The following is a 15666-nucleotide window of genomic DNA, read 5'->3' as shown; positions in this document are numbered from 1 at the left end:
GCCCCGGGTTCGATTCCTGGGTCGGGAAGATCCGCTGGAGAAGTGAACGGCTACCCATTCCAGTATTCTGGCCTGGAGAATTCCATGGACTATACAGTCGCAAAGAGTTGGACATGACTGAGCAACTTTCATTTCATCAATGCTATCAATCTTTATCATTAATTTGAACCAACAGCAACTTTCAAATTAAAGAGAATAAAACTTGCAGAATCACCCTAATAGTTTGGAGATGTAAATGCAATGTTTTGCAAACCAAAACAGTTTATATCTTTCTGCCTTGGAAATGGAAAATGCTAAGTCCACGTCTTGTTTTGTTATCTTAGAGGGCTGAAAAAGAAACACATGGCAATTTGAGTGAGTTATCATACATAGCTTACATTTCTGGCTTTCATAACTAATCAATGATAGAAACTGCCAGGTCACAGTAATCTAAGGCAGATAGCTCTGGTTAGACAACCTCAAATGATGCAAAAAGGAGAATGCACAGCCAAATGAGTAAAATAGACTAGTTTTAAATCTACTGTGTGATAACTATTTTTTTTTAATGAAAAATAAAGAAATCATGTTACATTAACAACGATAACAGCTAACATTTACTGGCTCTTTATTATGTGTTGGAAATTATACTGAGCACTTAAGTGCTTTATTTTGTTTAATAATCCAACCAATCTTATCAACTGGCACTAGTACCATCCTCAAGATATAGGTGGGAAGATTGGGAGGATTAAAAAAGCTTGTCAAAGAGCTAGTAAGAGGTCACTGGCATTTAAACCCATGATCTCCTAGATTCTAGACCTCAACTCTCTACACTAACTTCCTTCTCATGGGGAAGGTAGAAGAGTGTCATGTAGGCTGGCAACATCTTAGGTCCCACCCAAGTTGATTCCCTTGATGGCATTCCAAAAAGTACCACAAAGAAACTCATTATAGGAGGTCTTGGCCAGGAAACCAGTATCAGAACAAAACTCCAAACTCTTTATTGAACTATTAATCTCCAAAAGATCCAACCTGAGATACCCAGAGACACTGAGGTCTGGTCCCAAACTCAGAGATCTCTTTTCAGGGACAATGGAGACCAACTGAGACAATGCCTGAAACAACATCATTTAGCCAAAGAGCAATCTGCAAAGACTGATCAAGTTAACCCTCTAACCCTCCTTGCCAGATGCAATCAAGCACAGGGGATGGGAGAGCATGCTCTCTTTTTCTAAGTGTGTTGACCCAGTCTGTTGTCCAGCAGGCTTACACTGGCTTTAGGGTGACAGTGCCTATCTTAGGACGAATTTACAGGACTGAGCCACCACATGGAAGTTTCAACACATGATGCTGGGAGTGATACAGAGAAGAGAAACGCTCTGGCTAGACTGAATTTCTTTCATTTCTCTAACGCTCATAGGTCAGTTCCTTTTCTCCGACACCCAGAGCTCCATTCTCATTTTTCCTTGCCACTTCTTTCCCCCTAAGCAACCTGAACTACTTTTGTTTACTTTCTGATTCTTCAGAAGAAATGTTAATAGGGAATTTTAACAGGAGGCTTCACATTATACCATGTTAACAGATTAAGTTTAATTTCTGCTTAGTGATTTAATCTGTTCCTGGGTTCAAAGTGTATCAGGATAGAGGGTATTTAAATGATTCTCATTCAATTACACTCCACCCAGTAAAGCAAAGAAAGTGAAAGTGTCAGTCATTCAGTCGTGTCCAACTCTTTGTGACCCCATGGACTATAGCTTTCCAGGCGCCTCTGTCCTTGGGACTCTCCAGGCAAGAATACTGGAGCGGGCTGCCATTCCCTTCACCAGGGGATCTTCCCAAACCAGGGATCGAATCTGCATCTCGTGCATTGCAGGAAGATTCTTTACCATCTAAGCCACAAAGATCTCAAGAGATGCACAAATGGAATAGGACAAAGGCTCTCATCAATGCTGCTTTCCCGGCTGTTCACAGATGTTACATTTGTAAGTAACATCATTCATCGAAAGGAAAATGTAATCAATATTGCTCTGTCTTGGTAGTTTATCATGACCCATGCTTTGAAACTTTCTCAATGTCTTGGTATAACAAAAGAAAAGACGGGAAAGAGTTCTCTTTCACATCAACAACTGAGTAACCAAAACAGGCTTTTGAAGCAGGTATTATATCAAAGCTCTGTACCGAGAAACTGAGGCTCTGAGAAATGCAGACACTTGCTGAAGATCACGTGGCTGCCAAGAGGGAGGGGCGGGGTTGGAACCCATTCCAAGGATTCCAACAGCCAAGTTCTTGCTACTGTGCTGGTAAACGTGTGCACTCTACCCTAGACCCCCTTGCCTCAAAATACTCGGCCTTCACATTAAAATGTCAGGAAGGATTAGACATCTAATTTGTTTTCTAATTAGAGTTTTAAGCAAGGCTTCTTTGGACTATGCACCAACAGTGGCAAAGATCAGAGTATCTATTATATCCCAAAGGGTATCATAAGAATACTGTGCCCTTCACAGGAACAGGGTGATGGTTAAGATCCTGGACTTCGGAGTCAGAATGTGATTTTAGTTTTCTCCTTCTTAGGAGGAGGATAATAAGGGATTCTTCTGAAACATGAATGGGCTGGGACTGTCCCAGGGCTTGGCCAGTAGCAAGGGCTCCAGACACGAGCCGAGCACAGCACCAAGGCCATGGTACTCTCTGACCACATAAATGACTCTGCTACAAAACCCCGGAAATGGAGAATGTCTAATCCTAAATTAACTTAGTCTACAGCAGGTCTGGGAGAGCTGAGGCCTGCAGTTAAGCAAATAAAGACAGTTACGTGTTCATCACAACATCTGGCCATCAAATGGGAACTATATCCACGTATACATTTCTCCTCTTCCCAAGTCTGGAGAAAGAGTGGCACAGTCTTGGAGGGCTGCTGAAGGGCCAGGAGGCAGATTTTATCCTGGAGGCGGTGGGAGAGAGACATGATGCAGACAAGGGGAGCAGCTCGGCCTGAACCTGGAGCATCAGGGCCGTGGAGATAGGATGGGCAGAGGTACCGAGCACGACTAGGGCATGAGGAGGGAAATCAGACAAAGGACGTCCCCGGGCGTGGAGGGAGATGTCCCTAGAGCAAAGAGGGTGGGGAAAGAGACATTGGCTCACGATAGGAGAGGACAGACATCAAGTCGAAGAAAGTGCAGACTTGGATACGGACGGGGAGGGAGGAGCTGGGAACAGAGGACACTGGAGGGCTGCTGAGATACTGGGACAGCTTCCAATTCTTCCAGATGAGTGAGTCTTGATGGGCCGAGAAGAAAGGCAAAGGGGGAGATTGGGACATTGGGAGTGACATATATACACTATTGACACTGTGTATTAAACAGGTAACTAATGAGAACCTACTGTATAGCATAGGGCAGGGGTGCCCAACCTCCGGGATCTAATGACTGATGACTGATGACTTCAGGTGGAGCTGATGTAATAATAACAGACATGAAGAGCACAATAAATCGTACTCAATCATCCCGAAACCATCCTCAGCCCCCAGTCCCTGGAAAAGACTGTCTTCCACGAAACTGGTCCGTGGTGCCAAAGAGGGTGGGGACTGCTGGCACAGGGAACTCTACTCAGTGCTCTGTGTGACCTGAATGGGAAGGAAATGCAAAAAAACAAGGGGACATATGTGTACATATCGTTGACTCACTCTGCGGTACAACAGAAACTAAGAGCAGCATGGTAAAGCAGCTATAGTCCAACAAAAATTTAAAGAGGGAGAACTTGATGGGGGAACAACAAACATGGAAAAGAGATGGCACCTCCTTGGCAGCTTTTCCTAGGATCGTCCCCTATTTTATTACTCTTTCTGAATGGCAGGGTCTCTTCCCTCCAGAGCCAGGACTGGGGAGGGCGAGGAGCTCTCACTGAGAGCCCTAACTTGCAGACGGGGGAGCGAGCACGAGGCTGTAACAGATGCTCAGCCCCCCATCTCCACCCCCGAAGCCAACTCAAGCAGTCAGGCCCCTAGTGCACTTCAGGGTCTCCTCAGGAGGTGCTTAGGTCTTTCCGATGGTGACAGGACACAGACTCAGTAACCTGGGAGAAGGGGGCGTGGCATGAGCCATCCACAGCAGGTAAGTTACAAGCAGAAACTGAAGCTCCATGTTCAGGAACACACAATCGATTCTGCTGAAAGTAAGCTTGGCTATTATACTCCAACATGTAACTACCAGATCAGTGTTAAAAAAAAAAACAACAAACACCCAATTTATAATCTGCTCAATTTAAGGTCTCACTGGACAAGATTAAGAAGAGAGAAATAAAAGTCACAGTGAAAAAGCAGAAGTCACAAGTCCTTTGTCAGAAAGATACCATATGGTGGCTGTTCTTGTTTTAAGTCCAAGAATGTGAATTGTATTTCTATGGTGCAGTCCCTCTTCCTCTCAGCATCACTCTAAACTCACCGCACCGCTCTCCTCCAAACAACCCGGCCTCAGAAGCTTGGACACCAGCCATCTCGTAATCTACGTGGCAGCCCCCAAAGTCCATCCATGCCACCATCAATGTGGATCCTTTCTACAAACTCCTTTCCGCCTAGTGACGGGTGTTCCTTGATTATTGCCGCAGTGGGACTTGAAGCTGAGAACTGGCTCGACTAGAAAGCTGCCCGGCGGGTTGTGAGCACTGTAATTGACCACTCGTCTGCATATCTGGGATGACAGGACACCTCATGGCCTCAGATTATGCAAAGCTCTCAAAGACTTGCACAGCTGGGAAACAGCTCTGTCTGCTGACTAGTGACTAGAGAGGGCAAAAATGTGGAGGGCGGGGCTGGGGGACCTGGAGGCAGAGCTGGCCACCGGACGTTCTCTCCTAAACAGATGGCATGCCTTCTCTTTCTCCAAACTGAGATGCTTCTGTCCTCTTGGTCCGTCGAAATATGTTTTTAATGTGGAAGCAGCCTGAACTAAGCCCTCCCTGTAATTCCAACCTCAGTTCTAAAGAAGGGGTTCTTGGAGGACGAACAGAAGGGGAAACTGCTCACGCTTAAGACCAAAGGGAGTAGTGGGAATGATGCTTGAAAACAAATTGGAAATGGACGAGATTAATGGAAGTATTAAAAGTATGTACCTGCCACAAGACTAGGGGTAGGGAGGATGAAAAGAGATAAAGGGCGTGGGGGGACAGGCAGAAAGGAACAAAGATTTCCTGGAGCCACAGACTAGGAAACATTCATCCATAAGCCAAACAAGATGGTTCTGAAAAATACCCTAAGAAATTAAGTACAGATTGTCAATGTTGCTCTAGGCCAAAAATATACACATATTTTTAGCCTGTTGCTGTTACATTTAAATAACTTGAGAAACCCCCAAGTCTATTTCTCTATTTGCAAGAGTTTGATTTCAAGACTGTGTCTCTCGTTTTTACCATCCGCTCATCTGCTTTTCTGAACCCCCCCAGGCGACACTTTCACCAACACAACAAAGCAACTTAAGGCCCTACAGCATTTTCACATTTCCACTGGATGGACTGCAAGGTGGTTTCAGTTTTTGAGATGTGACTATCCAGTCACCCAACCCCGAGCCTTTTCTCCTCCAAATCAGAAACAAAGCAAAGGCTACCCAACTGTAACGTCCTAAGTTCCCGCTTACAGGATGGTGGGAGCTTGGCCTGCCTCCCCTCCTCTTGTTTTTCCAGTAGTCATGTACGAATGTGAGAGTTGGACCATAAAGTTGAGAGCCAAAGAACTGATGCTTTTGAACTGTGGTGTTGGAGAAGACTCTTGAGAGTCCCTTGGACTACAAGGAGATCAAACCAGTCCATCCTGAAGGCAATCAGTCTTGAATATTCATTGGAAGGACCGATGCTAAAGCTCTAATACTTCGCACACCTGATGAAAAGAGCCAACTCAGTGGAAAAGACCCTGATGCTGGGAAAGACTGAGGGCAGAAGGAGAAGGGGGTGACAGAGGATGAGATGGTTGGTTCTCATCACCAAATCAATGGACATGAATTTGAGTAAACTCCAGGAGTTGGTGATGGACAGGGAGGCCTGGCATGCTTCAGTCCATGGGGTTGCAAAGAGTCGGACATGACTGAGCAAATGAACTGAACTGACCTCTCATTAGTTTGGTAACTGCAGAAGGACAAATGAATACATAAACATGCAGAAAGCACATTTTTTTTGTGGCTCCAGGCTCCTCCTTTACACCTACCGCCCAGAGCTGCTACCCAGATGCAGTGAAACTGACACGAACACCCCTCTTTCTCAAAGTCTCCAGCACTGACAAGCAGTTAAAGAGACATCCAGAGAACGGGTTACCCAGGGGCAGCCTGAGGCTTGCAATGAGCCTGTGATGCTTTGAGTAAAAATCCGTTTCCTTCTTCTCCATTAAACCATCTCCAATTTCTAAAGTTTCTTCAGTGATTTACTTGGAGAAGAACCCCAAACCTACAGGTACTTAATAAATGTTCAACAAATGCTTGGTAAGCCTGATTAGGATCCTACCTGCAGGAGAGCCAGATTCAATCCCTGGGTCAGGAAGATCCCCTGGAGAAGGGAATGGCACCCACTCCAGCATTCTTGCCTGGAGAATTCCATGGACAGAGCAGTCTGGTGGACTCCAGTCCATGGGGTCGCAAAGAGTTGGACACAACTGAGCAACTAATACTTTTAAACACTTTCATTTTATCCTAAAGCCTGTCCCATATGGGCATAGCATTAGCCCATTTTAGAGATGAGGCAGTTAAGACTAACAGGAGGTTAGAGGATCCTCCTAGAGACCCTCAACCATGAGGCAGAAGGAGCACAGGAGCCTGCATATCACTGATTCCAGGGTTTGATACTAATCACACACCAGCTCAATTCAGGGTACCCTAGAGCTGCCTGTGACACAAGGCCTGCATCCAACCCTGACGCACAACCTGAATGGGACTTCACCTGCTTCCTGATCCACATGCAGCAAAGACACAGGGCACCTGAAAACAGCTTCTCTGAAAATTCTAGGGGTGACCCCTCTGTCCAGGACTCGTTTCTGCACACCCTTGAGGTCCTCTGCCAGGGGAAAAGTTCATCAGACTTCCCTTCCTGGAGAAGGGACCACTGCAGGGCCAATGTACACACGGGCTGTGCTGTGGCTCTGCCCCAGAGGCTCCCCATAAACAGATTCACGGGATGGGGGAGAAAGATGGACGCCCGGGTCCATCTGTTAGTTATTTTCTTTACAAGAGTAATCATTATGTTATACCACTTCCCTTTCTTATTGAAACAGGCTTATTAGAACACCATTAGTCAGGGGGGACAGAGGTGACCCACAACTCGGGTGAGCAAAGAACAGAACGACATCGTGTTTTCAAAGACACAAGTGGGTGTCTACCGAATCCAGGGGTGAAAGCTGTGCACATTCCCCTTTGTACCCAGCGGTGCCCATCCCAGTGCCGGGCACACAGTGTGTAAGCATATGAGAAGCTAACCCAAAAGAACACATTTGGAAGAATTTCATTTGCTTCCTACCACCAGCCACTCTTTAACTCACTAGGTTCAAAATTAGGGAATGATTAAAAATTAGGGAATGAGGCATGATCCCATCTAGGACACCATCTTTTTCTTTTCCTTTTGTCTCTCTTTTACAGTGAGGATCTGTTTTGTTTTATACTCCATGTGCTCCACACCAGACCTCTGAAGATGGGAATTACAGCCTGGGGTGAACCCACTTCATCACCATGAACCACAAGCCATTGGACCAACTTGGAGCCAGAAGACGATGCTGGGGAAGTTATTTGACCTTCAGAATCTTTCTTTTTCCACCTGTAATGGGCTGTGGGTACTAAGCTTGCAGCGTCTTTCTGAAATTGCACCCACATCTCTAACCTACACAGTGCTGGCATGGAGAGGAGCAGCCCTTTGGAGAGGACCCTGCCTCAGGAGAAAATACTGTCTCATTTTGGTAACAGCTTGCAATCAGGTTCTGGGTTCACATCCCATCTCTACACAATTAGAATCCAAATCCATATAACTTCTAGCCTGAACCCAGCTGTTTTATGGTATTTTACAATCTGCCTCTCTTACCAAAAAAAAAAAAAAAAAAACACACATCTACCAAATGAATAAGATGAGGAAGTTAATGTGTGTACATACACAATGCACCCTAAGTGTATGGCACCCACTAAAACTCAATGAATGTTATTTCTCTTCCTTTTAAGCTCTGTGTTTACAGCCAACACAAACCAGCTTATAAATAGATTTTCTCTCATCAAATACTTTTACAAAGAAGCAAACACCATTTCTGAACTCAGAAAGAACCACTTACAGATAGACGGCAACAAAATTCCCAATTCCTAGTATTCAGTTATGATCATTTGAGCCAGTGCAGCTGGGAAACACATCTGTAAGCTGAGTCCTAGTTTTCTTTATATATCACTGAAATGAAATGGATGCAACAGCCCACAGCTCGTTTTAGCTGAACTGGGACACCACGGAACAGTCATTCTCCTGATGCTTTTCAGAAACAGAAAACACACTGAACTGTGAACACTCTGATAGATACATTTCAAAATGTTTGGGCATCTGGAACACCTTTCCATACAACTGTCTATTATAGATTCACTTATCTCCAGGAGTTCTGAAACGGACAAAATCGTTTCTGGGATTTGGGGCTTTATACAATTTGATCTGGGTGGATCTCAGGGAAACAAAAAACATGCCTCCCGCAAACCTGGAAACAATTTTGTTCACTTGCAGGTCACGGAAAAACTCATTCTTTTTTAAGAGTGAGCTAACAAGCTCACTCTTGGTCAGCAATCTGAAAAGTTTTGACGGCTGACAAGACAGCCCTTTCAATCTTGAATTTATTCACTGAAAACATATCGAGAGTTCACAGGGTACCTGGTAACTGAACTGGTGCCGGGACACAACCCTGAAGAATGCACACGTGGTCCTTTCTTTACCGTCCCTCACAGACAATGAACAGCTCTTCCCGATATTCAGTTACAGCAGTGAAGCAAGCCAAGCAGGCGGAGCACCAAAGTGAGAGTCTCAGGGTACCAGCCCTAGTCTGTCAGGCCAGAGAGGGAGGGCTTTCCACAGGTAATGATGGTGGGAGGATAGAAAGGTTATCTAGTCATGAGCAAACCCCAACTGCTGACAGAAAGGCAAGGGGCAGAAGGGGACGAGTTGGAAAACCTCCTGGTTACCTAGTGATGAGCAACTGGAAAGACTATTCCTAGGGGAAAAAAGAGCAAGTGCAAAGGCCCAGAGGCAGGAAGGAGCTCCTGGGTCTATTCCCAGAGACCACAGAACCTGGGAAAAGAGACTAAAGCGAAGAAGAATACAGGTGGGCAGGACTCAGAGTGTGCTTCACCTTACATCCATCCAAGAGAAACTCAAGGCACAGCAGGGTTTAAGTTCCCAGGTAGCGCAGTGGTAAAGAATCCTCCTGCCGATGCAGGAGATGTAGGTTTGATCCCAGGGTCGAGAAGATCTTGTAGGGGAGGAAATGGCAACCCCCTCCGGTATTCCTGCCTGGAGAATCCCACTGAAGAGGAGCCTGGCGGGCTATAGTTCATGGCATTGCAAACAGTCAAACATGACTTAGTGATTGAACAGGGTATCAGATGTACTTTTCTAAGAGATGATTCCCAGCATGAGGTCACTGGAAGGAAGCAAGAAGATACACAGAGGGAACAGCTGTGGTCTAGGTAAGAGGTGATGGGGGTTGAGACCAGTGCTGATTTCTGTCCCACAGGGGACAATGACAGTATCTGGAGATATCTGTAATTGTCATGATGGGGGAATTGCTCCTGGCATCTAGTAGGTAGAGGCCAGGGATGCTGCTCTGCATCCTATAATACACACAACACACAACACACACACACACAGAACCAAGAATTATTCAGCTCCAGATGCTAACAGTGCTGAGTTCAGGAAATCCTGGTTTGGACCAAAGTGATGATCTGATGGGGCTGGAGAGCGGTGAACAGACTCAGGAAGTGTTCAGGAAGTAAAATCAACCAGGTTTAATGAAAGACTGGATGTGGGGGTGAAAGAGCAGATGCTACTGGGGCTCAATCTCAAGTTTCTCAAAAATCTCAAGGAAAGTTATGCCCAGAACCTTCCCTTTCCCAGAAAGTCAAAGACTTTTTTTTTTTCTTTTTTTGCTGTGGAATGCCTTTGTTCTTAGAATCAGGTGGTAAGTCAGGGTGGGAAACTGAGGCTGGGAGCCAAAGTCTTAACATCTTCAATTATAGTTTCACCAAGTCTGCTGAAGCCCGGATAGGGCTGTAGATTGTTTCAAGATGCCTTTCCGGGCCATGTTACCTATCATACAACTGCTAGGCGCTCTGGGTTTGAGAACTACGCATTGGTCCTTGATAAAATATTCAGGAAGAGATGTTTAGACAATGATCAGTAAAACCATAACTGTGGGAAGAAAAAGAACACATGTTGGTCTATATCTGTACTTGAGCCTAAACTCTCTGTCTAGCTGAGCAGTTACCCAAAATGTGCTAGGTGGCCCAGCATCAGCTGGGAACTTGCCAGAACCTCACGCCCCATACCAGCCCCTGATGGAGCAGAATCTCCATGGGTGGGAATCTCTTGTTTCATCTCCAGGTGATTCCAATCATATGAAGCTTTGAGAAGACCTGTTCCAGCTCACCTTTCAGAGCAGAAGAAACAATGCCAAACCCTAGCTCCAAACCCTAAATGCTTAAGTGTTTGTTGCTCAGTGGTATCCGACTCTTTGTGACCCCATGGGCTATAGCCTGCCAGACTCCTCTGTTCAGCAGATACCAAAAATTGCAATCTAAGATTATTTAAATAATGCCAGATCATTTTATGGTACAAGTTCTAAAGCCCTGAAGAAGGGGTATGGAAAATCTTCTGAGTGTTTCTTATCTACTTTAGCTCTTAACAGAGAGGTAAGCGATAAGACTTTAAAGAAAAATAATGAAAGTGTTGTGCATGCCCGTTTCCAAGGAATACAAATCCTTCTGCCTTTTGGAAGAGAATAAACAGTACCCGGTAGGAGCAGAATCCAGCCAATGAAATAAACAAGTTCTTAAACAGCTTGCAGTGGGAGGGGGTCTGTCTGGCAGATGCAGGAACAGCAAAAGCTTTCCCCAAGGGCGACTAGGGGTTAACTTTAAGGCAAAAGCAGCGGGATTTCCCTTAAGGCCTGGGCTGAGACGGCCAGAGTCTGAGGCCAGAAAGATGAGTTCAGCTTTCAGGCCAGGCCTTTCTTGGCTGTTCTCAAGCCAGTACTAAGGTCCATGCAAGTCCTGAGCAGCGCTCCAACTGCAGAAGGAAACTTTTGTCTGTAAGCTCAGAAAGCAACATCTTGTCCCCAAGCTTAACGCCCCTGATTATCCTCCTGACTCACCCAACAGAACTTCAAAAACATCCACAATTTTGATTCAAGTATCATATTTTTGATTCCGAGAGAGAGTTTACCCAAACACTCCAGAAAGAAAACAGAAAGGCAAGAAGAAATAATAAACCAGCTTAACAATGAATGATGTATCAATTCTGGGGAAGTGAATGGCTTGTTTATAAATAAGCATCACTTAAAACTCCGCAGGAAGTCCAGATGACAGCATAAACAGGAGAAACTCCGGGAACTCCTTCACCCCAAGCCCGGCGCCTGCTTGTAGACAGAGCTTGGCCCCCTGCTTTGGGGACTTGCAGGCTCACACCAGTCTTTTGTACGCCTGTGCGGTCCTGGGTGAGCCTCAGAGCTGTAAATATTTGCCCTTCGCCCAGAGCCGGCCAGCTGCTGGGGCTGCAGCTGACAGACAGGCCGGGGGCCAGGATGGGGTGGAGGCGAGAGGGGGGAGTCGGTGTGCGCTGTGGGAGAGGGGGCTGGGAGAAGGCCAGAGAGGCGAAGTAGACAAGCAGACACAGGCCCCTGGGGACCCCTCAGGCACACACATTCTCCTCCCCTGCAACAGGCGACCAGAGTGGCAGCAGCATGGCCCAGGTGCCTCATCAGTTGGTGAAAAGGTGGCCTCTGCAATCAAGGGAAATCTTGGTTCTCTGTGGGTGACTGTGTCCCCTCAGGGAATACACACGACAACACAGGCAGACATTTCTGGTGGTCACACCTAGAAGGAGGGGGTGCTACTGGAATCCAGTGGGTAAGAGGCTAAGGATGCCCCTCAGTGCACAGGAAGGCCTCCTATAGCAAAGAATTTGGGGGTCCAAAATGTCAAAATGCCCAAGGTTGACGACTGAGGTGCAATCTGAATCCTAGGTCTGTCTCCTGAGTCACCGTTTGACTCTGGACAAGTTCTGTGACCTATGCCTGCTTCCTCATCTCAGAGGATTACCTACAGAATGCATGCAGAGTGCTTGCTACTGTGGCTGGTACGTAATAAACCCTCAGTAAATGGTACTTGTGGTTACACTGAGAAGTGACACGATGGTGGTTAAGAGCTTGGGCATCTGTGGGTTCAGAACCCAGTTCTGCCACCTTGAAGCCATGACTCAGGGCCAGAGAAGCCCCTCACTGGTCCTGAGTTCTCGTCGTCTGCAAAACGAGAAGCAACCTGTCTCCCTTACTTGATTAAAAAGGAAACAGCTGAGAAACACAAGAGCTTAGCATAGGGCCTGGAGCGAGGCAAGCCTCCAGCTGTAGTGGCTGTTGTAATTACACCAACTCCCAGGACAGGGGGATGGCTTACAAGGGGAGGAGGGTAAAGATAATTACAGGCAACACTTGTTGAGCATTTGCTCTCTACAGGGCAACTTGCTAGATCCTTTTCATATGTTCTCTCTCTGAAGCAGGCAAAGAATCTACTTTACATTTAGAGAGATTGAAGCACCTGGAGATCAAGCCACAACATTAGCCAAGAGCCCAGACTCGAAACACAGTTCTAACTCCAGAGGCCTCACTGCCAATTATTACTTTATATTTTGTGGCGGTTCCTTTAATTCTTTCTGGAATTCTTTCAATCCTTGGAGGAATACCACAGGAGGGGCCTGGCAGTGTTTCACCCCGTGTCACATCTCTAGGGCCCTACTTTCCAACTTGAGAGAGCTTAAGCAGCTTGCTCAAGGTCAGCCAGCTAGTTGGCAGCAAAGCTCACACTGGAATCCAGCTTTTACTCCAGCGGCCTCTCCTCTGGCAACCTTGTTAACCTAGTCTCCACGGGCTGGGCTGTGGGTTCCTTTGATTCTTTCCGGACCGCCTGAGGGTGCATGGATATAGTTAACATCGCCTGTGTCAGTATCTTATCTCCTCTGTCACGTGTAGAGGAACCCTGTTTCCCAACCTTCAAAGAGGTTCAACGACTTGCCCAAGATCAACCATCTGGTCTGTACCAAAGCCCCTGTAAGGTTCTGACTCATGAGCCACACTCACTCTTAACTCAGCGCTGCTCTCGAATTCCTTTTAGTTTTTCCAGAACCGACGAAGCTGCTGCAGCTATACTTCACCCTGAGTTTAATCTGGAAGGACAACAGTTCTCGAGGTGAGACTGGTTCCCCTACCGGCTCAAAGCGATCTATCTGGCAAGGAGTGTTAGAAGAGGGAGGCAGAGATGCTCCCGGAAAGCTCCCGGTGGCCCCAAGACCACAGGGACTGGGAGGCGCCCCGGGGCCAGTAGGGGGTCGGGGCGGGCGCCTACCTTGCCGCCGGGCGGCGCGGCCACGCAGCGGCTAAGCGAGTCAAGGCGCGCGCTGTACTCGGTGAACTTCTTCTGGTAGCGCAGAGCGGTCATCTGCAGCTCCAGCTGTGCGGCGGCCAGCTGAGCCACCAGGGACTTCTCGCGCTTGCCGGCCCGCAGCGCCTCCTTCTTGAGCGCCTTGTGCAGCGCGCCCAGGCGGGCCTGCAGCGCGGCGTTGTGCGCCCGCAGGGCCCGCGCGCAGCAGTGGCCTCCGGCGCGCTGCTCGCCGTGCGTCAGGGGCAGCCCGCAGCCCTCCTGGCAGCGGCCCACCGGCCGCGCGTCGCAGGCGTCGCGCATGTGCGCCTCCACGTCTCGCCGCAGCAGCACCTGGCCGCAGCCCGCGTGGCGGCAGCGCGCGGGCGCGAAGTCGCAGCGCTCGAGGTGCTCGGGCAGCTGTTGCAGCTTGACCACCTGGCCGCAGCCGCGCGCCGCGTGAGCGCACTTTATGTCCAGCTTGAGGATGAGGCGCTTGAGCGGCAGGACGTGGTTGAGCTCCTTGGCCGAGAGGCGACCGCGGCAGCGCGCCGGGCAGCTGCCCTCCTGCACCACCCAGGGCAGCACGCAGCCGGCGCAAAAGACGTGGCCGCACGGCGTGGTCAGCGGGTCTTCCAGGACCTTGTGGCACAGCGCGCACTTCAGGTCTGGGTCCACGTCGCCGTCGAAGCGGTCCAGCTCGAAGCCCATGGTGGCGGCCGGGGCCGGGGTCGCCGCCGGGCGGCCGGCCGCCCCCTCCCTCCCTGCGAGGCAGCCCAGACGCGCCGGCAGCGCCGCCCGTTCGCTCGCTGGCTCTCCCCGGACTGAGCCTAATTGCTCCAGACTTCCTCGGAAAATGCCCGAGGAACAGAACTCCTCGGCCGTAATTGCGCGAGCGCGTGCGCAAACACATTCTGCCTGGGCGGCCTCCCGCCCGCCCGACGCAAAAGGGAGGAGAGAGGAAGGGAGGGAGGAGAGAGGAAGGGAGGCAGGAGAGAGGAAGGGAGGGAGGGAGGGAGGCGGAGGAATTTGGGAAGACCCAGAAGCTCGCCGAGGGGACTGGCCCGCCCAGGACGCCAGCCTGAGCCCTTCTCTCAGGAAACTCCACTCCTCTCTCTTGCAGTTTTCGCTATAGGAGACAAAATGCCAGCCTAGAAAGCTCACTGAGTTAGCCGCCGAGGATGCTGCAGCCACCTGGACTAGTTTCCCTGGAGACCCGTCCGGGCCAGACTGCGACTTTTGCCTCCGCTCCCCGGCCTTCTGTTTCCGTGGCTGACTGCAGAGAGATTAGTGTGGGGTCCGCTATTTCAGCACTTACGGTCTTTATTTATTTATTTCATTCCAGGGAAAGTTACAGAGCCGGCGGGACGCTCCAGCAACTACAGGTCAGATCCGAGGTGCAGCGGATCCCGAAGTTTGCCAGGCCAAGGTTTCCAGGTGCTGAGAGCGAATGTATGAGGGTCAATTTTCGGGGACGAGAGCTGCTCACCGGCTGCAGGCTGGCTCCATCCAGTTCATTTAACACCTTCGACTTGTCTGCACTGCAGTATGGTGCTGGGCCCTGCTACATTGTCCCGTTAAAAATCGTCAGTACAATATTGTGAGAGATTGTCAGCTGTATTGAAAAATTATTTTCCCCCATTACAAAAGAAGTAGGCCTGGTCTTACAACTGCACAGTGTAGAACTTGGAGAAGTTCCCCCATAGTCCCCCGCGCTCCTGTGAACTGTCTTCCTTCAGTTTTTTGTTTTTTTTTTTCCCTTTGTATGCACTTTGTTATATTTCCATATTCCAATTGAGGAAACTCAGGCTGAGAGAAGGCAAAAAATAAACTACTCCTGAAGGCCCTGTAGAGCATTCTTTCTCAAATTTTACTGTGGATGCAGATTCTGATCCTGTAGGTCTGGGGTGGAGTCTGAGAACCTGCTTGTGAAAAACAGCCTCCAAGTGGTGCTGATGCTATTACTCAGTGGATTTATTTCCACCTGATTGGGAAGTGGCAGTCCATGAATCTGGACGTTTTGCTTCTGCTGGGGAGTAGTTTCAATCAGGGCAGTTTTCAGCAATAGTACTTTGGA

At 48.4% G+C, this 15666-nt stretch overlaps 2 protein-coding genes across 5 annotated transcripts in view; one reads left to right on the top strand and one right to left on the bottom strand.

The window, feature by feature from the left end:
- Nucleotides 1-14415, bottom strand: part of PDZRN3 (PDZ domain containing ring finger 3) — a 263935-nt gene extending 249520 nt beyond the window's left edge. For 2 of the 4 annotated variants that reach the window (XM_081528292.1, XM_081528293.1), the window contains exon 1: nucleotides 13578-14415. In XM_081528292.1, the coding sequence (XP_081384418.1) occupies nucleotides 13578-14300 (723 nt within the window). In that variant the 5' untranslated portion in view covers nucleotides 14301-14415. Of the gene's footprint in view, nucleotides 1-4418; nucleotides 4661-13577 lie in introns of those variants that run through there. The other 2 variants (XM_081528294.1, XM_081528300.1) reach the window with 2 other exon arrangements.
- On the top strand, nucleotides 10096-15438 carry LOC145520876 (uncharacterized). The gene is made up of 2 exons (XM_081528314.1): nucleotides 10096-13421; nucleotides 14935-15438. The coding sequence occupies exons 1-2, from the start codon at nucleotides 13150-13152 to the stop codon at nucleotides 15191-15193; spliced, it is 531 nt and encodes a 176-aa protein (XP_081384440.1). The 5' UTR covers nucleotides 10096-13149; the 3' UTR covers nucleotides 15194-15438.
- The last annotated feature ends 228 nt before the right edge of the window (nucleotides 15439-15666 follow it).

This window comes from Giraffa tippelskirchi, chromosome 9 (assembly GCF_054371585.1).
Source record: "Giraffa tippelskirchi isolate mGirTip1 chromosome 9, T2T-mGirTip1v1.2.pri, whole genome shotgun sequence".
Classification (NCBI taxonomy): Eukaryota; Metazoa; Chordata; class Mammalia; order Artiodactyla; family Giraffidae; genus Giraffa; species Giraffa tippelskirchi.
Note: the sequence above shows the minus strand (reverse complement) of the source record. Positions and strands in the feature narration are given on the sequence as shown.